General features: G+C 35.6%; 1 protein-coding gene across 5 annotated transcripts in view; it reads right to left on the bottom strand.

Moving 5' to 3' along the window:
* Positions 1 to 18014, bottom strand: part of arhgef11 (Rho guanine nucleotide exchange factor (GEF) 11) — a 39888-nt gene that overhangs the window by 6253 nt on the left and 15621 nt on the right. For 4 of the 5 annotated variants that reach the window (XM_067399795.1, XM_067399791.1, XM_067399794.1 and 1 more), the window contains 18 exons: positions 17524 to 17617; positions 17302 to 17331; positions 17009 to 17132; positions 15994 to 16197; positions 14029 to 14076; positions 13793 to 13941; positions 10050 to 10190; positions 5746 to 5822; positions 5529 to 5654; positions 5291 to 5408; positions 5013 to 5191; positions 4839 to 4914; positions 3685 to 3867; positions 3447 to 3528; positions 3086 to 3163; positions 2962 to 2996; positions 1788 to 1958; positions 999 to 1229 (listed from right to left, as the gene is read on the bottom strand). In XM_067399795.1, coding sequence (XP_067255896.1) covers positions 999 to 1229; positions 1788 to 1958; positions 2962 to 2996; positions 3086 to 3163; positions 3447 to 3528; positions 3685 to 3867; positions 4839 to 4914; positions 5013 to 5191; positions 5291 to 5408; positions 5529 to 5654; positions 5746 to 5822; positions 10050 to 10190; positions 13793 to 13941; positions 14029 to 14076; positions 15994 to 16197; positions 17009 to 17132; positions 17302 to 17331; positions 17524 to 17617 — 2146 coding nt within the window. The remainder of the gene's footprint in view (positions 1 to 998; positions 1230 to 1787; positions 1959 to 2961; positions 2997 to 3085; positions 3164 to 3446; positions 3529 to 3684; positions 3868 to 4838; positions 4915 to 5012; positions 5192 to 5290; positions 5409 to 5528; positions 5655 to 5745; positions 5823 to 10049; positions 10191 to 13792; positions 13942 to 14028; positions 14077 to 15993; positions 16198 to 17008; positions 17133 to 17301; positions 17332 to 17523; positions 17618 to 18014) is intronic. The other variant, XM_067399793.1, reaches the window with a different exon arrangement.

The raw sequence follows: 18014 nt of genomic DNA, 5'->3' as shown, positions 1-18014 counted from the left end.
ACGAATCTCATAACACCGACTGTTACGTAACAGTCGGGATCATTAATATGTACACCCCCAACTTTTGCCTAAGCCAGCCCATGTTCAAGGCATTAAACAAGCCAGTATTAACGTCTGGAGGAGCACACAGACTTTATGCAGATAAGCAAGCAAGGACAATAGTGAAAAATGGCAGATGATCCATGAAAACTGACATGATCCATGATAACATGATATTTTAAGTGATTTTGTAAACTGTCTTTCTAAATGTTCTAAATGTTAGCATGTTGCTAATGTACTGTTAAATGTGGTTAAAGTTACCATCGTTTCTTACTGTATTCACGGAGATCAGAGTCATGTCGTTATTTTCATTATTAAACACTTGCAGTCTGTATAACTCATAAACAACTTCATTCTTTATAAATCTCTCCAACAGTGTGTAATGTTAGCTTTAGCCATGGAGCACTATGAAACTCATTCAGAATCAAATGTAAACATCCAAATAACTACTGTACTTGCGCAATTAGACATGCTACATGACGAACACTTTGTAAAGATCCATTTTGAGGGTTATATTAGCTGTGCGAACTTTGCAATGTATTATAGTGTCGCGACCTTGGGGGCGGGGAGCGTGAGCATTTAAAGGGGAAGCACGCTGAATCGGCGCATATTTAATGATGCCCCAAAATAGGCAGTTAAAAAAAAAGGGAAAAAAAAAAAAAAATCTATGGGGTATTTTGAGCTGAAACTTCACAGACACATTCAGGGAACACCTTAGACTTATATTACATCTTTTGAAAAAGCGTTCTAGGGCACCTTTAATAAACTGAGGGACGAGTTGAAATGATCCTTTGTGGTGATCGACAGCATGCAGTCCACAGAGCTTTAGCTGTACTAAACATAAAATATTACTTTAATCACTATATTATATGTTGTTCTAGAGAACTATAAATGTTAAGTTGCTGATCATCATATAATATTGTGGCAATTGTTGATTAGCATCACCACTGAGTGTTTACCTTTCCTCACAACCTGAACAGCAGGCTGCAGCACCTCCAGAGGCGGAGCTTCTACAGGCTCCTCACCCCATTGACTGGGAGTCTCACTAGGGACGGGCTCAGACAACTCCGCCCCCGGTCTGTCTGTAAAAGAGCTTCTTTCATTTGCAGTCTCATTTGTGGGCGTGTCATCTGAATCTTGACTCCATCCGTCCTCCAGGTCTCGGAAGATCAGCTGTCTGAGGGTTTCCACTGAGAAAGCAAGAGAAAAATTCACCTTTTAGAGTTGTTTCAGTCACTTAGCAAGTTAAGACATTCACAACACAATTCTGCTTATATGTTCTGTTTTATAAGTTATATGTGCAAAAAAGTAATTATGTGCAAAACCAGTACTTAATTTTAGACAGACTATTTCTATTTCATAAAGTATTTTTTTTTTTTAAGTTCCAATCAGAGTTACTGAAGTATTATTTATATATTATTATAGTATTTATTCTATATTTTGAATCAGGTTTTATTTTCGTCATTTTTTGGTAGTATTTTTTATTAGTTTTATTAGATTTCTATTTAGCTTTCTTCTTCAGTTTTAGTAATTTTAGTAATTAAAGAAGCTTATTACATTTAAGTTTGATACCAAGACAACTTTTCAAATTTTCTTTATGTTTTTTTAAAGTACAAGTTTTTCATGTAGTATTTTTATTTTATTTTTAGCTTCTTTTTTTCAATCAGAAAGTCCCTTCCTGTCTAAGGGCCAGAGTTCATGCTGTACTGTGCCTCTGTGAGCCCAAGCAAACACTAGGGATCGCTCACCATCTTGAAGAGCAGCTTCTGCGACACCAGTTTTAGTTTGGAGGTAACCGTCCCCATCCTCGCGACAGCTCGCTTCTGATTGGTCTGTGGGTGTGGTGGGCCTCAGAGCACATTCATCATCACTGGCAGAGTCCCTCTCCAGAGACACGGACGACTCCGACAGAGACACATCTAGAGGAGAGCAGGAAAATATGAAAAACACTATATCATAAAAATATGAAAATATTAAAACTCCATAAAAACAGTACACTGAAAAATGTATTGTTTAATATATTTCTTAATTTATACGGTCTTGTGTTACTTTTATTTTACTAGTTATTTATTATTTACTGTTTTGGGCATCTTTTAGAGACGCGAACTTCATTTCGTTGTTGTGTACAATTGTACCTATACAATGACAATAAAGATTCTTATTCTTGAAATGGAAATGCCAGGCCTTAGTTTTGCAAGTTATTTCATTTTGATCACAAAGACATATTTTCTTCCTCAGAATAATGTGTACTGATGAAATACTCACAATATCAACTTTTATTAAGAAAATCATATTTCCCCAAATCTACAGACAGCCATGTTAATAATAACACTCCTTATTGGACTAAATATTGTGTAAAATTACAAATATTCATATTCATGTGCTGTTATTAAATTATAAACACCTTGCAAAAGTTTGGGGTCATGAAGGTTTAATTTTTTTTAATGAAGTCTCTTCTGCTCACCAGAGCTGTATTTATTTAATTTGAAAAAAATTTGAAAAAAATAACTTTTTTATATGTGAATATATGTTAAAATGTAATTTATTCCTGTGATTCCAGCATCATTACTCCAGTCTTTATGCTCACAATGATCCTTCAAAAATCATTTTATTTTTGGTGTTTAAGAAACATATTATCAATGTTGAAAACAGTTGTGCTGCTTCATATTTTGGTGGAAACTGTGAAACTTTTCATTTTTCAGGATTCTTTGTTCAATAGAACAGCATTTGTTTGAAATATCAATCTTTTGTAACATTATAAAATGTGTCTTTCCTTTCCTTTGATCAATTGAATGTATACCTGCTGAATAGACGTTTAAAAATCTTACTGATCCCAAACATTTGAACTGTTGTGTATGTACTGACATTAAAAATATAATCTCCAAACATCATATATATAAATCCCTCATCGGTCAATCTTACCTAACTGATTGGCAGATGGCGGCACACCTGAGGACCTGAAACAGAGCAGTCACAGTTTCATCAGAGAGAATGATGCCGTGGCTGTAGTTTTCATTGTTTCTGTGCTGATGCTGTGCTGACGTACCGTAATGTTAATCCTAGTTTGGTTGATCCTGATGCTTGAGTGGCTGAAGCGATTGTCTTTTCCAGCTGGTCTTTCCAACTGACACACGACAGCATCGATTTGAGCACACACGATTTTGAACACTTATTGAACATTTTTGTACCATTATTGTAACCAATATTATTTCATAAAAGCTGCATGCAAAATTGATAAAATAACACTGAAAAGAACTAGAAAAGCATTGTTTAAAATGGTTTTAGATGCAGTATAGACTGCTAATATAAACTGCCCATTTCACCCATAATAATGACAGCAGGAATAAATTGGCTGCAATCATGTCAATCAAACAAAAGTAGCCAATGAGGAATCAGCTGAGACTCACGTATTCTTCTCTGACGACGTCCCGGCCACCAGCTCATAGATCTGTCTCTCTGATGTGCTGATAACATACAGCGCTTTATTGTCTGTATAAAAGTTTATTGTATAAAAGTTCATGAAATGTATGAAAGCATCTCTATATCCTTTAGTTTTTTTATTTAAAGAATGCTCTGGAATGAACTTGATTTAATGTTGAATATGTCTATATGTGCAAGTATAAATGCATGGCTTTGAACTCTCACCTGTCGCTACTGATCGGACGAGGGAGGAGTCGAGGCGAACGATGGGGCAGAATGGTGTTTTGAGGTCTGTAGCTCCGCCCCCGACTCCACCCAGCGAGCGTGACGGACAGCGCAGGATGAGCCGCTCGTCTGGACCCTTCTGAAGCAGCACCAGCAGATCTGAGAGCAACAGTGCCTGGATCTCTGGAACAATTACACACAAAACACAATTTAAAATAATATATTTAAAAATAAGAAAAAACTAATAAAAAAAAAAAAAAAAAAAAAAATAGTGTTCAGTCTGTGTCTTTAGGATTTGATTTTTTTTCCCCACTAAATATGACCATATAATAATAATAATAATAATAATAATAATAAAAATCATCATAATCATAATAATTCAAAATAATATTATTTCAATTATAAAAATTATATTGTAAAAATAGTATCATACAGTAAAATAAAAACAGAAAATGGAAAAATGGAAATATATTTTTGCATATTTTTTTACAGATCATTTGCTTTAAAATGTACAGTTTCCAAAAAATATTATTTTCTATTAAAATAAAATATAATAGTCAATATAATAATAATAATAATAATATTTAAAGTTTTCCCTATTGAATGATTATAAAGTACTAATAATTTAATATATTTTTAAATAATTTATATTATTGAAAATAAAACAAATTTTCATATTATATACATATATATATATAGCAAAAGTAATACTATATATTGCAATAACTGTATATTCAAATATAGTTTCAAAAATATATACTAATTTATTTTATATTAAAGTAAAACAACATCATAATAAATATAATAATCAATAACAATATTAAAGAAATTTCCCCATTGAATAATAATAATAATAATTATTATTTTATTTAAATTCTATAAATTAAATGAACAAATAAATATTAATATTGCAATAACATTATTGTATTGTAAAAGAAAAAAAAAAAAAGAAAGAAAAAAAAAAAAATCACATCCCTGAATATTTATTTTTGAGAACTTTGAGAAGAAACTACCTTTACAAAAATGTACATTAGGACAGTTTACTATAGTACAACAACCTATATTTCTGTTGACACTATGGTTAACATGGTGATTTTTAGCTAATTTCAGCAGCATGATTCTGTTCTGATACCATCTGCACTGAACATTTTTACCGATGGCTTTGTCTTTGCTGACTTTCCATGTGAGCGGCCCCTCGTGGATCATCCTCTTAGTGGTGAGATCCAGATTCTGTGAGAAGACGAGAGAGAAGCGACAGCATGAAGAACGATATTACAGTCCTTAATGAGGCGTACGGGACATGTGAAGGACACAGAACAGGCTCGTACCTTGAACTGTGCTGCGGCGGGATTGGCCTGTCTCTCCAGAGGCGTGAGGTCCAGCCTACGCTGGTATTGGCTAAGCCTATGCCGGTGCTCCGTCTCCCTGACGTCCTCGTTAACAGCCTGCAGAATTCCACGGCAACAGGCCTGTGCTCTCTGCAGCAGCTGCAGGTCAGGAGAGGAAACTACACACACACACACAAACAAATAAGCAAACGATTTCTAAGATACCTTGTTTTAGCCTAAATCTAAGAATCATAATGATTTGTGTGTGTTTCACTCACTTTCTGTGTATTTGATGATGTTGTCCAGCAGCAGTGGATATTTAGTCAAGCGCTGCATCTCAGACACCAGCAGATCTTTTAGTTGTAACCTGCGGCAGTGAGGACTGGCCTCACATTCCTGTCAAACATCACATTGTCAGATGCCACAGCACATGATACAATCAAAATAATTGCACTGCTTGATCATTATCCATGTATGATTAGGAGAAGCGCGTCAGGGATGCGATGCATGCGTTACCTGTATGAGGTGGGAGAATCTAGGGTCTTTGCGCTGCTTGTTCTTGATGAGCTCCAGCGCTTGACTCTGCTGACTGCACAGATGGGACACCTGCTCCTCAAACTGATCTCCAGCCTCTCCCTCGAACTAACACACACACAAATACAGCATGTGTATATGCTTCATGCTCATATGCTTCTCAAACAAAAGGAGAAGTGTTAAGGAAGGAGTCACTCACTCTAGCCAGCATGATGTCACCGATTCCCTGAACGATTGGCGTTTCCCTGCGCTTCTTCATGGACTCGCATAAGTTCGCTGGGAAAGAAAACAACAAAAGTACATCAGCACTTAAGATCAAAATGGACAATTATTGGTTTTTTTAATTTAAAGCTGCAGTCCGCAACTTTTTTTGTGTTCAAAATTTACAAAAATTATAAAATGAGAATGTACAACATGAATCCATTTTTCAAACTGCTTTTGTCTTACCCTGAATCATAGTACACTTATAATCAACGTTCCCTCTAAGCTGCGTGCGAGCCGCTGCACAGAAAAAATAATTGCCGCGCAGAGAACAGACATGAAAAATGATAGTAGTAGTTTAGATGAGAAATAATTGCAGTGCTCTGGACAACCACTATAGAGTTATTGTCACTATAGAGTTGGAACCGGTGAATGCGGTTTACAGGTTTCATAGAAAGAGAACGATTAAGCGCGTGTGAGCTGGCTGGCCCTGAGCCAAATCAGTTGCGGTAAAAATACTGTAATGTTTGTGGACTAAATAATAGGAGAGGCAATGTGAAACGAAAAGAAATGTGAAATAAAATGTCATGTTTTAATGAAAAGTGGCGGAAATAACGGATGACGGATGACATTTACAATCACTCACACACCACAGGTGTAGCTTGCAAACTCAAAATACATCAGTGATATACTTCAGTTTAAATAGATTTTTGTGTGTGGTGGTGATGTGGGTTTCAGGGATTTTTAGATAACTATCAAAGAGTTAACGTTCACTTTTCTTAAAAATATTTAGCCATCAGACCTGTTTAGTTTGTTTTCACTATATAATATATTAAAGGTCCCGTTCTTCGTGATCCCATGTTTCAAACTTTAGTTAGTGTGTAATGTTGTTGTTTGAGCTTTAAAATTTTACAGATTTTATTTATACTCTAAGTTCAATGCCAAGCGAGATATTTTATTTAACAGAAGTCGCCTACATCGAACGGCCAGTTTGGACTACATCCCTCTACTTCCTTCTTTAATGACGTCACTAAAACAGTTTTTTGACTAACCTCCGCCCACAGGAATACACAAAAAAGGGGCGTGGTCTTGTTGCGCTCCCACGGAGAAGAGCAAGAGTTGCGTTTGTAGAGTGTGTTTGTCGCCATGCCGTCGAAACTGTGTTATTTTCATCCCGCAGGCAAATCACCTTTGTTTGGCCTTCCCAGGCACGCTGTACTTAGAGATCAATGGTTACAATTTATGTTTAACTCGGTTCCCGAAAATTATAATTGTGGTATCCTTACTGCAATTGTTAATGTTGGACTGCAGTGCACATAATGGCCACAAGAGGGGACTATGTTTATGTTTATGGCTGTTTTCCGTATGAGGTACTCTGAGTGAGTGCTAACGTTGTACATTTTCTGTCGCTGCTTGTGGAGATTAAAGAGTTAAGTCTCTCGTGAATTATTGTCTTTTGTGTTCATTCGGCACAACACCACAATAATCCACATGTAAAACTTTGTGCATCTCCACGTTATGGTAAGAGGCGTGACCTTTCCGGGCAAGGAGCGCTAAGCTGCTGTCGAATCACAACACAGGAACTGCTGGCACAATCAGAACTCGTTGCGTATTTCTGAAAGAGGGACTTCATAGAACAAGGAAGTTATCAGCCCGTTTTTATGACAGTGGAAACAGCGGTATACAGATAAGTAAATTATGTGAAAATACTGTGTTTTTTTTACACACGAAACATGAACATGTTATATTGCACACTATAAACACAATCAAAGCTTCAAAAAAAACACGGACCTTTAAAACAAATGGAAGCATCTGATATACAGTATTATATCAGTTTAAATGCTTCATTTGTTTTATAATACTTAAATATTATATTATATTTTATTATATTATAATGTAAGCCTAATAAAAAAAATGATCTCACAAGGTGATTGTTTAGGGCTCCTTGCCACGAAAAATCTTAACCTCCTGGTATATAAAATCTGGGAAATTCATAAGCAACGAACATGTAATTTTGATGGTTTAACACTGTCTGTTGCTAATAATTTACGGTACAAAAACACATTATGGTTGTTCCAAACCATCAATGTAACTGCTCATATTATATTATTATAAAGAACTGAACTGTCCTGCAGGAGGCAGAAGTTATTTTTTAATAGAATTTCTTGGTAAAGACTGGTACAGTTAATACAGCAATGTGAAAAAATCTCAAGTAACCTAAAATGTGCTTAATTTAGTGACTGAACTGCTTGTTTTCAAACATATTTAATAAATCACTAAGTTACATCAAGGGTCAAATAAAATAGAAACGGCACATTAAAGTTAAATGTTACAGTTGCATGATAAAACCATTTTTTTTTGTGTGTGTGTTTACGTTCATTGTACAGGTCTGATATAAAGTAAGTTTTTGCTCAGGTGGCAAAATGTGCACTCAACAGAGAAAAGTTTTGCTCAGCGAGAAAAAAAAAATTAGAGGGAACATTGCTTATAATAAGTGTTTATAGTCTGACTATTTAGACTATTTAGTCTGCCGCAGAGTATCACAGTAACTGCGTGACTCGCCATAGACACACATGGAGAAAAGTAGCTCCGGCTACAATGTTCTTCCGCAAGAAGCGTGCAGTTCAGTTTATTAACCGCTAGAGGGCCAAAAATCACAGACTGCAGCTTTAAAAAAATATTGCAGTATTTATTATAAATGATTAATCTGTGCCTTAAGGATACTTGTCTTACACAAACGCATCGATTTGCTTCAAAAGCCTTTATTAACCCCCTGGAGTCATATGGATAATTTTTTTTATGGATGGATGCATTTTTTGTGTGTCTTCAGAATTTGGGCAGCCATTCACAACCATTATAAACCTTGGAAGACTAAGGATATATCTCTGAATGAATCTGTCTGAAAGAAGATAGTCATATAAACCCAGGATGGCTTGAGGGTGAGTAAAGCCGGGTTCACACTGTGCGATTTATAATAGTCCTTTGCGATGGTTACTTGTCAGACTGTACGAACATGATCCTCATGTCACACTGTGGGATCTCAGCTGTCATTAAATGTCAGACTGCACGACAGTCAAAGCGCGTTAAAAACGGACGCGCACATGAAAACTTGTCCGGAGTTTTACATCATCAAAACATACACATTCGTTGACAGTGAGCTGCATTACACGCGGGACTGAAATGGTGGCTAACAACGACATCTCTATCATTAATTTTGATCACGGCTTGTCTTGAAAAAAGAAGACAATTTGACGTTCGTCGTAGAAGTCACACTGGAGGATTGTGTGCCAAATCTTCTGACACTGCCAGAATTTCGTCAGAGGTAAAATTTGATCGCAACGGTCATTAACCGGCTGTCGGTGAACATGTCAAACTAGCGATCAAAGACAACAGATTTTAGGCTAGGATTATAGGAATCTTTTAGGATTTGCAAAATTTGTCTCAGACGACCAAATCTTGGCCAAAATCGCACAGTGTGAACCAGCCTTAAATTATGGTATAATTTTAATTTTTGGGTGAACTAACTCTTTAAAAATATTTTTTGCATGTTTTCTTTCCACCAGTCTGAAGCGACACGTAATGTAAAGCCCAAATATTTAAATTATGAAAATAAAATGAATGTTCATATATATATATATATATATAAAATATATATATATATGTATGTAAAAAGTAATACTATATATTGCAATAACTGTATATTCAAATATACAGTTTCAAAAATATATACTAATTTATTTTATATTAAAGTAAAACAACATCATAATAAATATAATAATCAATAATGTTAAAGAAATTTCCTCATTGAAGAATAATAATACATCGATTTGCTTCAAAGGCCTTTATTAACCCCCTGGAGTCATAGGGATAATTTTTTTTATGGATGGATGCATTTTTTTGTGTGTCTTCAGAATTTGGGCAGCCATTCACAACCATTATAATGGCTGGATCCGTCTGAAAGAAGATAGTCATATAAACCCAGGATGGCTTGAGGGTGAGTAAATCATGGGATAATTTTAATATTTGGGTGAACTAACCCTTTAAAAATATATTTTGCATGTTTTCTTTGCACCAGGCTGAAGCAACACGTTATGTAAAGCCCAAAATTTATAATTGATCAGTGCATGAAAAAACATGAAAAAGTTTTTGTCTGTAGTGTCTTATCTTAAGTTTTGAAGAAAATTACATCCAAAGTCGATATTCTGCTTTAAATTGAGCTGATTTGCTATTAAAATTACTCTGTTTGTAAACACACTGCAAAAATGTCACCGCAAGCAGAGGTAGAAATGCGTGACCACTGACCGTGTAGTTCATAGACCTGACGCAGGTTCAGGAAGATACAGGACAGCTCCTCCAGACTGAGGACGCTCTGCATCTTCTGATAAAACACCTGATCCAGAACCCTCAGCGTCCGCAGGTGAGAAGCCTCCGTGGTGTACAGCTCTACAGGACAAACACAGCCGAGAAACTAAAGCATGTCAGCCAGATGCAAACGTCTTTATATGAAACCATCTGAGGCTAAAATAATACAACTAAACTATTCATATAATGGAAAGGTTTTTGTGTTTATGTGTAAAGTGTGCATGCTTAAATCATTTGATTTGATCTGTAATGTAATTTATCTCTGTTTGTTTTAAAATGTAGTTTTTTTTTTTTACTGTAACAGGACAGAACAGTAGCCATTTCCATTTAAAGTTTTAAATTTAACTTAAAAATTTGAATATCACATAAAACATTTGCAAATAATGCACTGTTTCAATCCTAAGTGTTCAAAATAAAACGAAATCACTATTTAATGGAAAACTAGCACAAAGCTGGACTCTTTTTTTTTCCCCCTGTGCAGATGAAATATAATAACAAATGTTGTCATGTTTTTCTTGCCATCAGATTAGGACAGTTTTTATCAGATTAAAAAAATGATCCGCTTCAATTGAGAACATGCTTTTTATGTGCACTTTAGGATTTAATTTGCATATTGGTGTTTCCATCCAGTGTTTTTCAACATCCCAAAATTCACAGAAAAATACATCAATGGAAACGTAGCTAGTGTAAAGCATTAATAACACCAATAACTGATATTTTGTTCTGGTTAAGACTGGTTACACTAATTAAGCAATATTTTTAGTGATACTTTAAGTAGATGCCATATAAAATAGACCAAGATCTTAATCTTTAAAAGGATCTGAGAGTGTAATTTCTTCAATTCTGTCTTGATTCTGTTAACACAGTCAGTATTGAGTTTTGTCATGACATGTACGTCTCAAAACAGTCTAAGATTTGGGTTACAATTTCCTAAAAACATTCAAATTAAAACATGCTGCTTCCATTTTACCCATAAACACACTGTAGTCTGAGGCTTAAGGTCATCTGAGATCATAAATGACTTTGATTGGCATAGTTTTCATACACATATCATCTTAAAACACAGATGGTTAGGTCTCAGCTTCAGAATGATGAGACGGGCATGTCTGGGACTGTCAGAAAGCTCATTTCTCCTGCCTGAGGAGAACCGCTGCTCATTACAGAGTCAGAGAGCCACACCTGACAGACGCCTTATGGATCTGTTACAAACAATTTTAGACAATCTGAGTGCAAGGTAACCCCGGGTTATCTAGCATTTCCCACAGTTTATGCTTCACCCTGGGCTGGTAATTAATACTAGGAAGTCAGGTATTGAGATTTCACACCGTACATCTGTAAACATAATATCATTTATTAAAGAAGTTCAGAAAACTATGTTTTGTCAGACTGTTTGGTGATTGGATTACTTTATTCAGATGCCGACAACAAAATGGGTGAAAATTTATATGAGGCACAAATCTTTGTTTACTCCACGAACAGTTGCTTGTTATTAAAAAGTAAATGTCACATTCTAGTAATTCAGGGTCAGCGCTGCTTCTGCTGACCGCATTTTAAACATACACGTGTAAAATGATGCTGAACACAGGCATGATAAAAAATAAAAAATTTCAATGTTCTAGGCACAGTACAAGTTCAGCTCTATCACTGTAATTGTGGCATAATATCCATTAGCAAAGAGAATAATTGTGATGTTTTACTCATTTTTTTAAAATAAATAATTAAAGTAAAACTATGTAGTTTCAGCAATGTATTTGCAATGCAAATGAACAATTACAAACGAAAGCCAAGGGTTTAAAAGCAGAAATGCGTCTAGTAGCATGCTAAATCATGATCACAACATGCTAAATCATGCTAGCAACATGTTAAATTACGCTAGCAATGTGCTAAAACATGCTAACAACATACTAAATCGCTAAATCGTCCAATGGGTTAAAAATGCTAACAATGTGCTCATTCATGCTGGAGCTAGACGACAAAACTACAGCTCGCACTTATAATGAACAGAACAGATTGTGCACTGGTGTTGATGCTAATAGTTATCGTTATAGTTATGTTTAAAGTTTAAACACATTCTTGGTGTGAACGGGCCTTAAGACTTGTTCATATACATTGTATGCTTACTACATTTACATTTACTAATTTAGTAGATGCTTTTATCCAAAGCTTACTTATTAAAATCACTGTCTATGGTAATTAATATCATTTCTGCACCAAAACAGCAAAAAACATAACTGGAAAATTTCTGTTTTCAAACAGATTTCCAAACAGTCTACCTTTATGCCTCGTTTCCACTGAGCGGTACGGTTCGGTTCGGTACGCATTTTTTGCCGTTTCCATTGTCAAAAGTTGTGAATGGTACCCTAATTCCGAACCGTACCGTACCACTTTTTTGGGACCCTTTCGTTGGGGTACCAAGCACAACAGTACCGTACCAAAAGGGTGGAGCTACTCTCTGCAGAACGTTGATTGGTTGACAGAGAATCGTCACTTGCGCGTGCTACAAGGAGAATAACAACACAAGAGGCGCCACACACAAATGTGGTCCAGGCAACGCGTGCATTTATTATCTTCACTTCATGTAGGTTATATAACAAAACAAAATATAAAACACAACCCTGCCTCTTTTCGTTTTTATTTAAAAAATATTAAACCTATTAATGTGAGGTTCAGGCAATATGTGCATGTATTCTGATTATCTTCACTGTATGTAGCCTATAATAAAATAAGACAAAACAACCTTCTCTTTTTGATAAAAGTCCATTATAAAAGTATAAGTATAAAATATAAGAAGCTATAGGCTACAATAAGAAATAAAGACAAGCAAATAATTCAGTTAAACGTAGCGCACGAAGTACAACGGTAAAATTAAATAAATATATAGTTATGAAACTTCACTTTGCCCTCAGCCAAAACGATTTGCCCGGGAACAAATTATAAATTCATGAGACCAAAGATCGGCCGTTATACAGAAGATGAATGATATCTCGTTTTTAACCACTACAGAGAGATCTGAGCCAGCGGCGAATGTCAGAAGGACTAGACGAGGTACAGCTGCTCTCGGCCGGGTACATTAACACTGAGCGCCCGGTGATTGCCTGGATCTCACAACTCCGATAACGTTAGATCAAATTTTCTAATAGGCGCTATCTTTATAAGTAAACCACAGAATTGCGATTTAAACAACTACATTCTCGCCTGAAAAACTTTTAAAACTACATTTCATGATACAATAAAATAGTTTTTAAATTACGCGGGTTTTCTCCTCCGCTCTCCGCTTACTGGTAGGTGCTGCTGCATAGTCGTCTGAACTTTGCGTACTTGGTATTCTGAAATGCTGAATGTTGGTGTGCAGAAAGCAAAGCTCGTCTTCTTGTGACAGACAGCTTCAAGCCGAGAAGCAAGAACAAGATCTGCTGTAGTATGTCCTCAGTTGTTGTTTACTATATCGTTTTCTTCTTCGCGCGAGAATGACGTTGCTTACTATTTTCCGGCTACACCACGCCTATCAAGTAAGGGTACTGTTGGCAGTGGAAACGCAAGCCTGATCAGGGTGTACCGCTCCGAACCGTACCGAACCGAACTGCTCAGTGGAAACGAGGCATTAGTCAGTCAAACGCCTCTCATGCATCAGTGCATGTGGGATAAAACCCTTGATTTTTGTGCGTGCATGTGCAAGCGAGTACCGTAAATGACGGCTTGTCTGTCGATTTCTCGTGAAGTGAGTGACATCAGCACATGCGGCTCCACCGTCTCCTGCCAGTTCTGCGAGTCGATCACGTCCTCTTCTAAAGCCGGAGCATCCGGTAACAGAGCCACTGGAGTGTCCACAACCCTACAGACAGACCATAAAGAATGAGAAAGAGAAACAGAGGAACCAGTGCATATACTGCGCCCGAGAATATGTGCTGCGGGACGTCACCTTCGCTGAGAACGAGGCGTGTACGGCGGTGTCGGGTTCTCAAACGATCTGAAATAATAAAATATAAGTTAGAAACTGATTATATTTATATAGGCTTGAGAGGGTTACTATAAAAATGTATTCTGTTACAGTACAAATTACTTCATAAAAAAAAAAGTATTCAGTAACATAATCCAAGAACACAATAAAAAAATAATGTAATCTGATTACTTTTGGATTACTTCAAGGTCACACACACACACACACACACACACACACACACACACACACACACACACACACACACACACTACATACACATATACGCATATATACACATACAGCAAGCGATTCATCGTGAAGAGGCAAATAAGCACAAGAAGTGCTCACAATACAAAGTCTCAGACATTGCTTAGAGTAGCATAAGCTAGAATAGGGAAGGATTAAAGGAAGTGAAAGCATAGATTACGGTTACATTTTGAAAAAAGGGTGGATACTATCAGGATTACAAACGTTTAATTTAAAACTAAATAAATCATTATTTTGCCATAACACATATTAAGCGCTGCTTGATTATACAGTATTTCCTGGTTCTGTTGCCAGTGAAGAGACACCCTCTGGTGCATGCGCAAAAGACACCGTCTACAATCTCCTCAGACACAAATTGAATCACTGCTGCTAGTTGAAACAATGCTTCCCGCGGGGAAAAATGCTCAATTCATGGAAATTTTGCTGCCATTTTGTTTTCAAAGAATAAAATGCAAACAACATGGTTGTACAGTGCAAACTCTGCCTTCCAGCTACGAAAACGCTTTCTTTATCAAAGGACTAAAAAAAAAAATCTGTAATACCATACTGTAGCCACTAGATGTCTGTATAGCCCTTTACATGCGTTTAATTATATATAATATCAGGACTTTGTATTCCTAAATTGTGGAAATGACACATGAGTGCTTAGTTTTAATAGGTTTTAAAAGTACCCAAAATGTTAAACATTGAAATTAAAGCAGAACAAACATACAACAATATTTACTAAAAAATAATTAAAATTAAATTTATTTAAAGTTTTTAAATGTTACACGTTCCATACTTTTGAATGGGTCTCAACAAAAATATTTTACAAATCTGATAAATTATCTATTGCAATATAATTATTGTTGTTGTCGTTTGGAGCTTAAAAATCTAAAAGTCACATCAGATCAGAAACAAACTGTACTAGCTCAGATCAAATATTGTTGTATGTTTGTTTTGCTTTAATTTTAATGTTTAACATTTTGGTTACTTTTAAAACCTATTAAAACTAAGCACTAGTGTCTCATTTCCACAACTTGGGAATACAAAGTCCTGATATTATATATAATTAAACGCATGTAAAGGGCTATTCAGACATCTAGTGGCTACAGTATGGTATTACAGATTATTTTTTTAGTCCTTTGATAAAGAAAGCGTTTTCGTAGCTGGAAGGCAGAGTTTGCACTGTACAACCATGTTGTTTGCATTTTCTTCTTTGAAAACAAAATAGCAGCAAAATTTCCATGAATTGAAAGCATTTTTCCCCGCGGGAAGCATTGTTTCAACTAGCAGCAGTGATTCAATTTGTGTCTGAGGAGATTGTAGACGGTGTCTTTTGCGCATGCACCAGAGGGTGTCTCTTCACTGGCAACAGAACCAGGAAATACTGTATAATCAAGCAGCGCTTAATATGTGTTATGGCAAAATAATGATTTATTTAATTTTAAATTAAACGTTTGTAATCCTGATAGTATCCCCCCTTTTTTCAAAATGTAACTAATCTATGCTTTCACTTCCTTTAATCCTTCCCTATTCTAGCTTATGCTACTCTAAGCAATGTCTGAGACTTTGTATTGTGAGCACTTCTTGTGCTTATTTGCCTCTTCACGATGAATCGCTTGCTGTATTCCTCACTTGCCATTTTGTATTAAAAAAAGCATCTGCAAAACCAGTAAACGTAAATGTATTTTGTACCGTGCAGAGCTGCTGGAAGCTGAAGACGAGGCACTGTGATGTAACGGTCTCAGTCCCGGCCCCTCCCTCTCCTCACAGTCCTCCATGTCAACGTCGCTACGGGAACGCGGGACAGACTCCACCCCTGTCACGCCTCCTCGTCGACGCCCCTCCCCCTGAGCTTTCAAAGACTCGCTGCGAGCCAAACGCACCGATATGGTTGGACTGAGAAAGAGAATAAATAAATGCAAATTTAAAACACTCCATTCTGCATATTCTAAAGATTTCACACATGCTCATATTAATTTTTTTGATTTATTTTAATTAGGAATTTTAAATTTAAAATATTGATGTTGTTAAAAGTTCATGAACATATTAAGCAACAACTACCCAACATAATGAAAATTATGTTAAATGTCACAATGTAACAATATAATAAAATATTAATTCTTGAATGGAAACATTTTTCAGTAAGTTTTCATTTGTTAACATTAGTTATCATGAACTAACAATGAAAAATTAGCATTTATTAATCAGGGTTAATGTTTAAAAATGTCAACATTTACATTATTAAAATCAAAATTGTATCTGTTAATACTGTTTAATGGACCAGAGCAAGCATTTTTATGAATTAATTTTAATGAAGATTAATAATACTGTAACAAATGTATTAGTAATAAGTTAATATTAGTTATTACTAAACTAATTTCAACAAATGGGACCTTACTGAAAAATATTACTAATTAAAGATTCTTATAACTTGCTATAATTTAAATTATATATGAAGGTTATTTCCATGCTTGAAGACTGAATTGATGCAAATCATTTACATTAATAGAGTTAAACAAATACATTAAAAATGTATATATACATTTATATTTATATGAGAAATGTTGAAAATCTGTTGAAAGAAGTCTGTTATTAACAACTTTGCAGATGTATTTGCAAATATAATATTTCCATACTGTGGTTACAGTCGCAATTTGAGAATGATCACATAATTGTAACCCTTCTCAGTGTAGATAAAAACACAAACCTTTCCATGCTGTCCTCTCCAAAGCTGCTGGAAGACAATCGCTGTCCCTCAACATCTCCGTCCTCAACGGAGTCTGAATTACTCTCAAACTGCTGGATGATGTTTCGCACGCTGCCTGGACGAACTACGGACAAAAACCAATACATGTCGTCAATATTCCTGCTCCAACAGGAATGTTTTACATAACAAATGTGTTTATTTGTTACACAACATACTAAAAAATACCAAAAGTGATTTCACCGGGTTTGTAACTCAAACGAATAAATGAAAATGGAAAAGAAAAGGGCGTCTACCTTCAGCGGGGGACAATGGAACATGGAACGCTGGAGAAATAAACAAACCAACATGAACAAACAAACAATGAAAAAAACAAACAAACTGAAAATTATATAAAGTACAGCATTTACAACTAAAGTGTCAAAGAAAATGTGGTTCAAAATAAACACACTAAATGACTGACAGGCTCAAACAAAAGGTGAAACAACTGAAACAACTGTGTGTGTGTGTTTGTTTACTGGACTGAGATGTGCTCCTGGGTTTCCCGATGTACTTCAGTATGGGATTTCGTTTCTTGTCTTCTCCATCCTTCTCTCTTTTTGCACTGCTCAGCTGTGTATTGAACATATGCCAATACAGTAAGAACTCTAAGTACTATAATTATAGGATGATAGTTCATCCAAAAATTTAAATTCTGTCATTTACTCTCCTTCAAGTAGTTCCAAACCTGTATGAATTTCTTTCTTCTGTTGAACACTAAAGATATTTTGAAGAATGCCGGTAACCAAACAGTTGATGGACCCCATTGACTTCCATAGTATTAAAAAAAAAAAAAAAAAAAAAAAAAAAAAAAAAATACTATGGAAGTCAGTGGAGCCCATCAACTGTTTTGTTACCGGCATTCTTCAAAATATCTTCTTTTCTGTTCAGCAGAAGAAAGAGGGTGAGTAAATGATGACAGAATTTTGATTTTTTTTGGTTGAACTATCCCTTTAATATAAACATTACA

The sequence above is a fragment of the Chanodichthys erythropterus genome, chromosome 11, assembly GCF_024489055.1.
Source record: "Chanodichthys erythropterus isolate Z2021 chromosome 11, ASM2448905v1, whole genome shotgun sequence".
Taxonomy (NCBI): domain Eukaryota; kingdom Metazoa; phylum Chordata; class Actinopteri; order Cypriniformes; family Xenocyprididae; genus Chanodichthys; species Chanodichthys erythropterus.
Note: the sequence above shows the minus strand (reverse complement) of the source record. Positions and strands in the feature narration are given on the sequence as shown.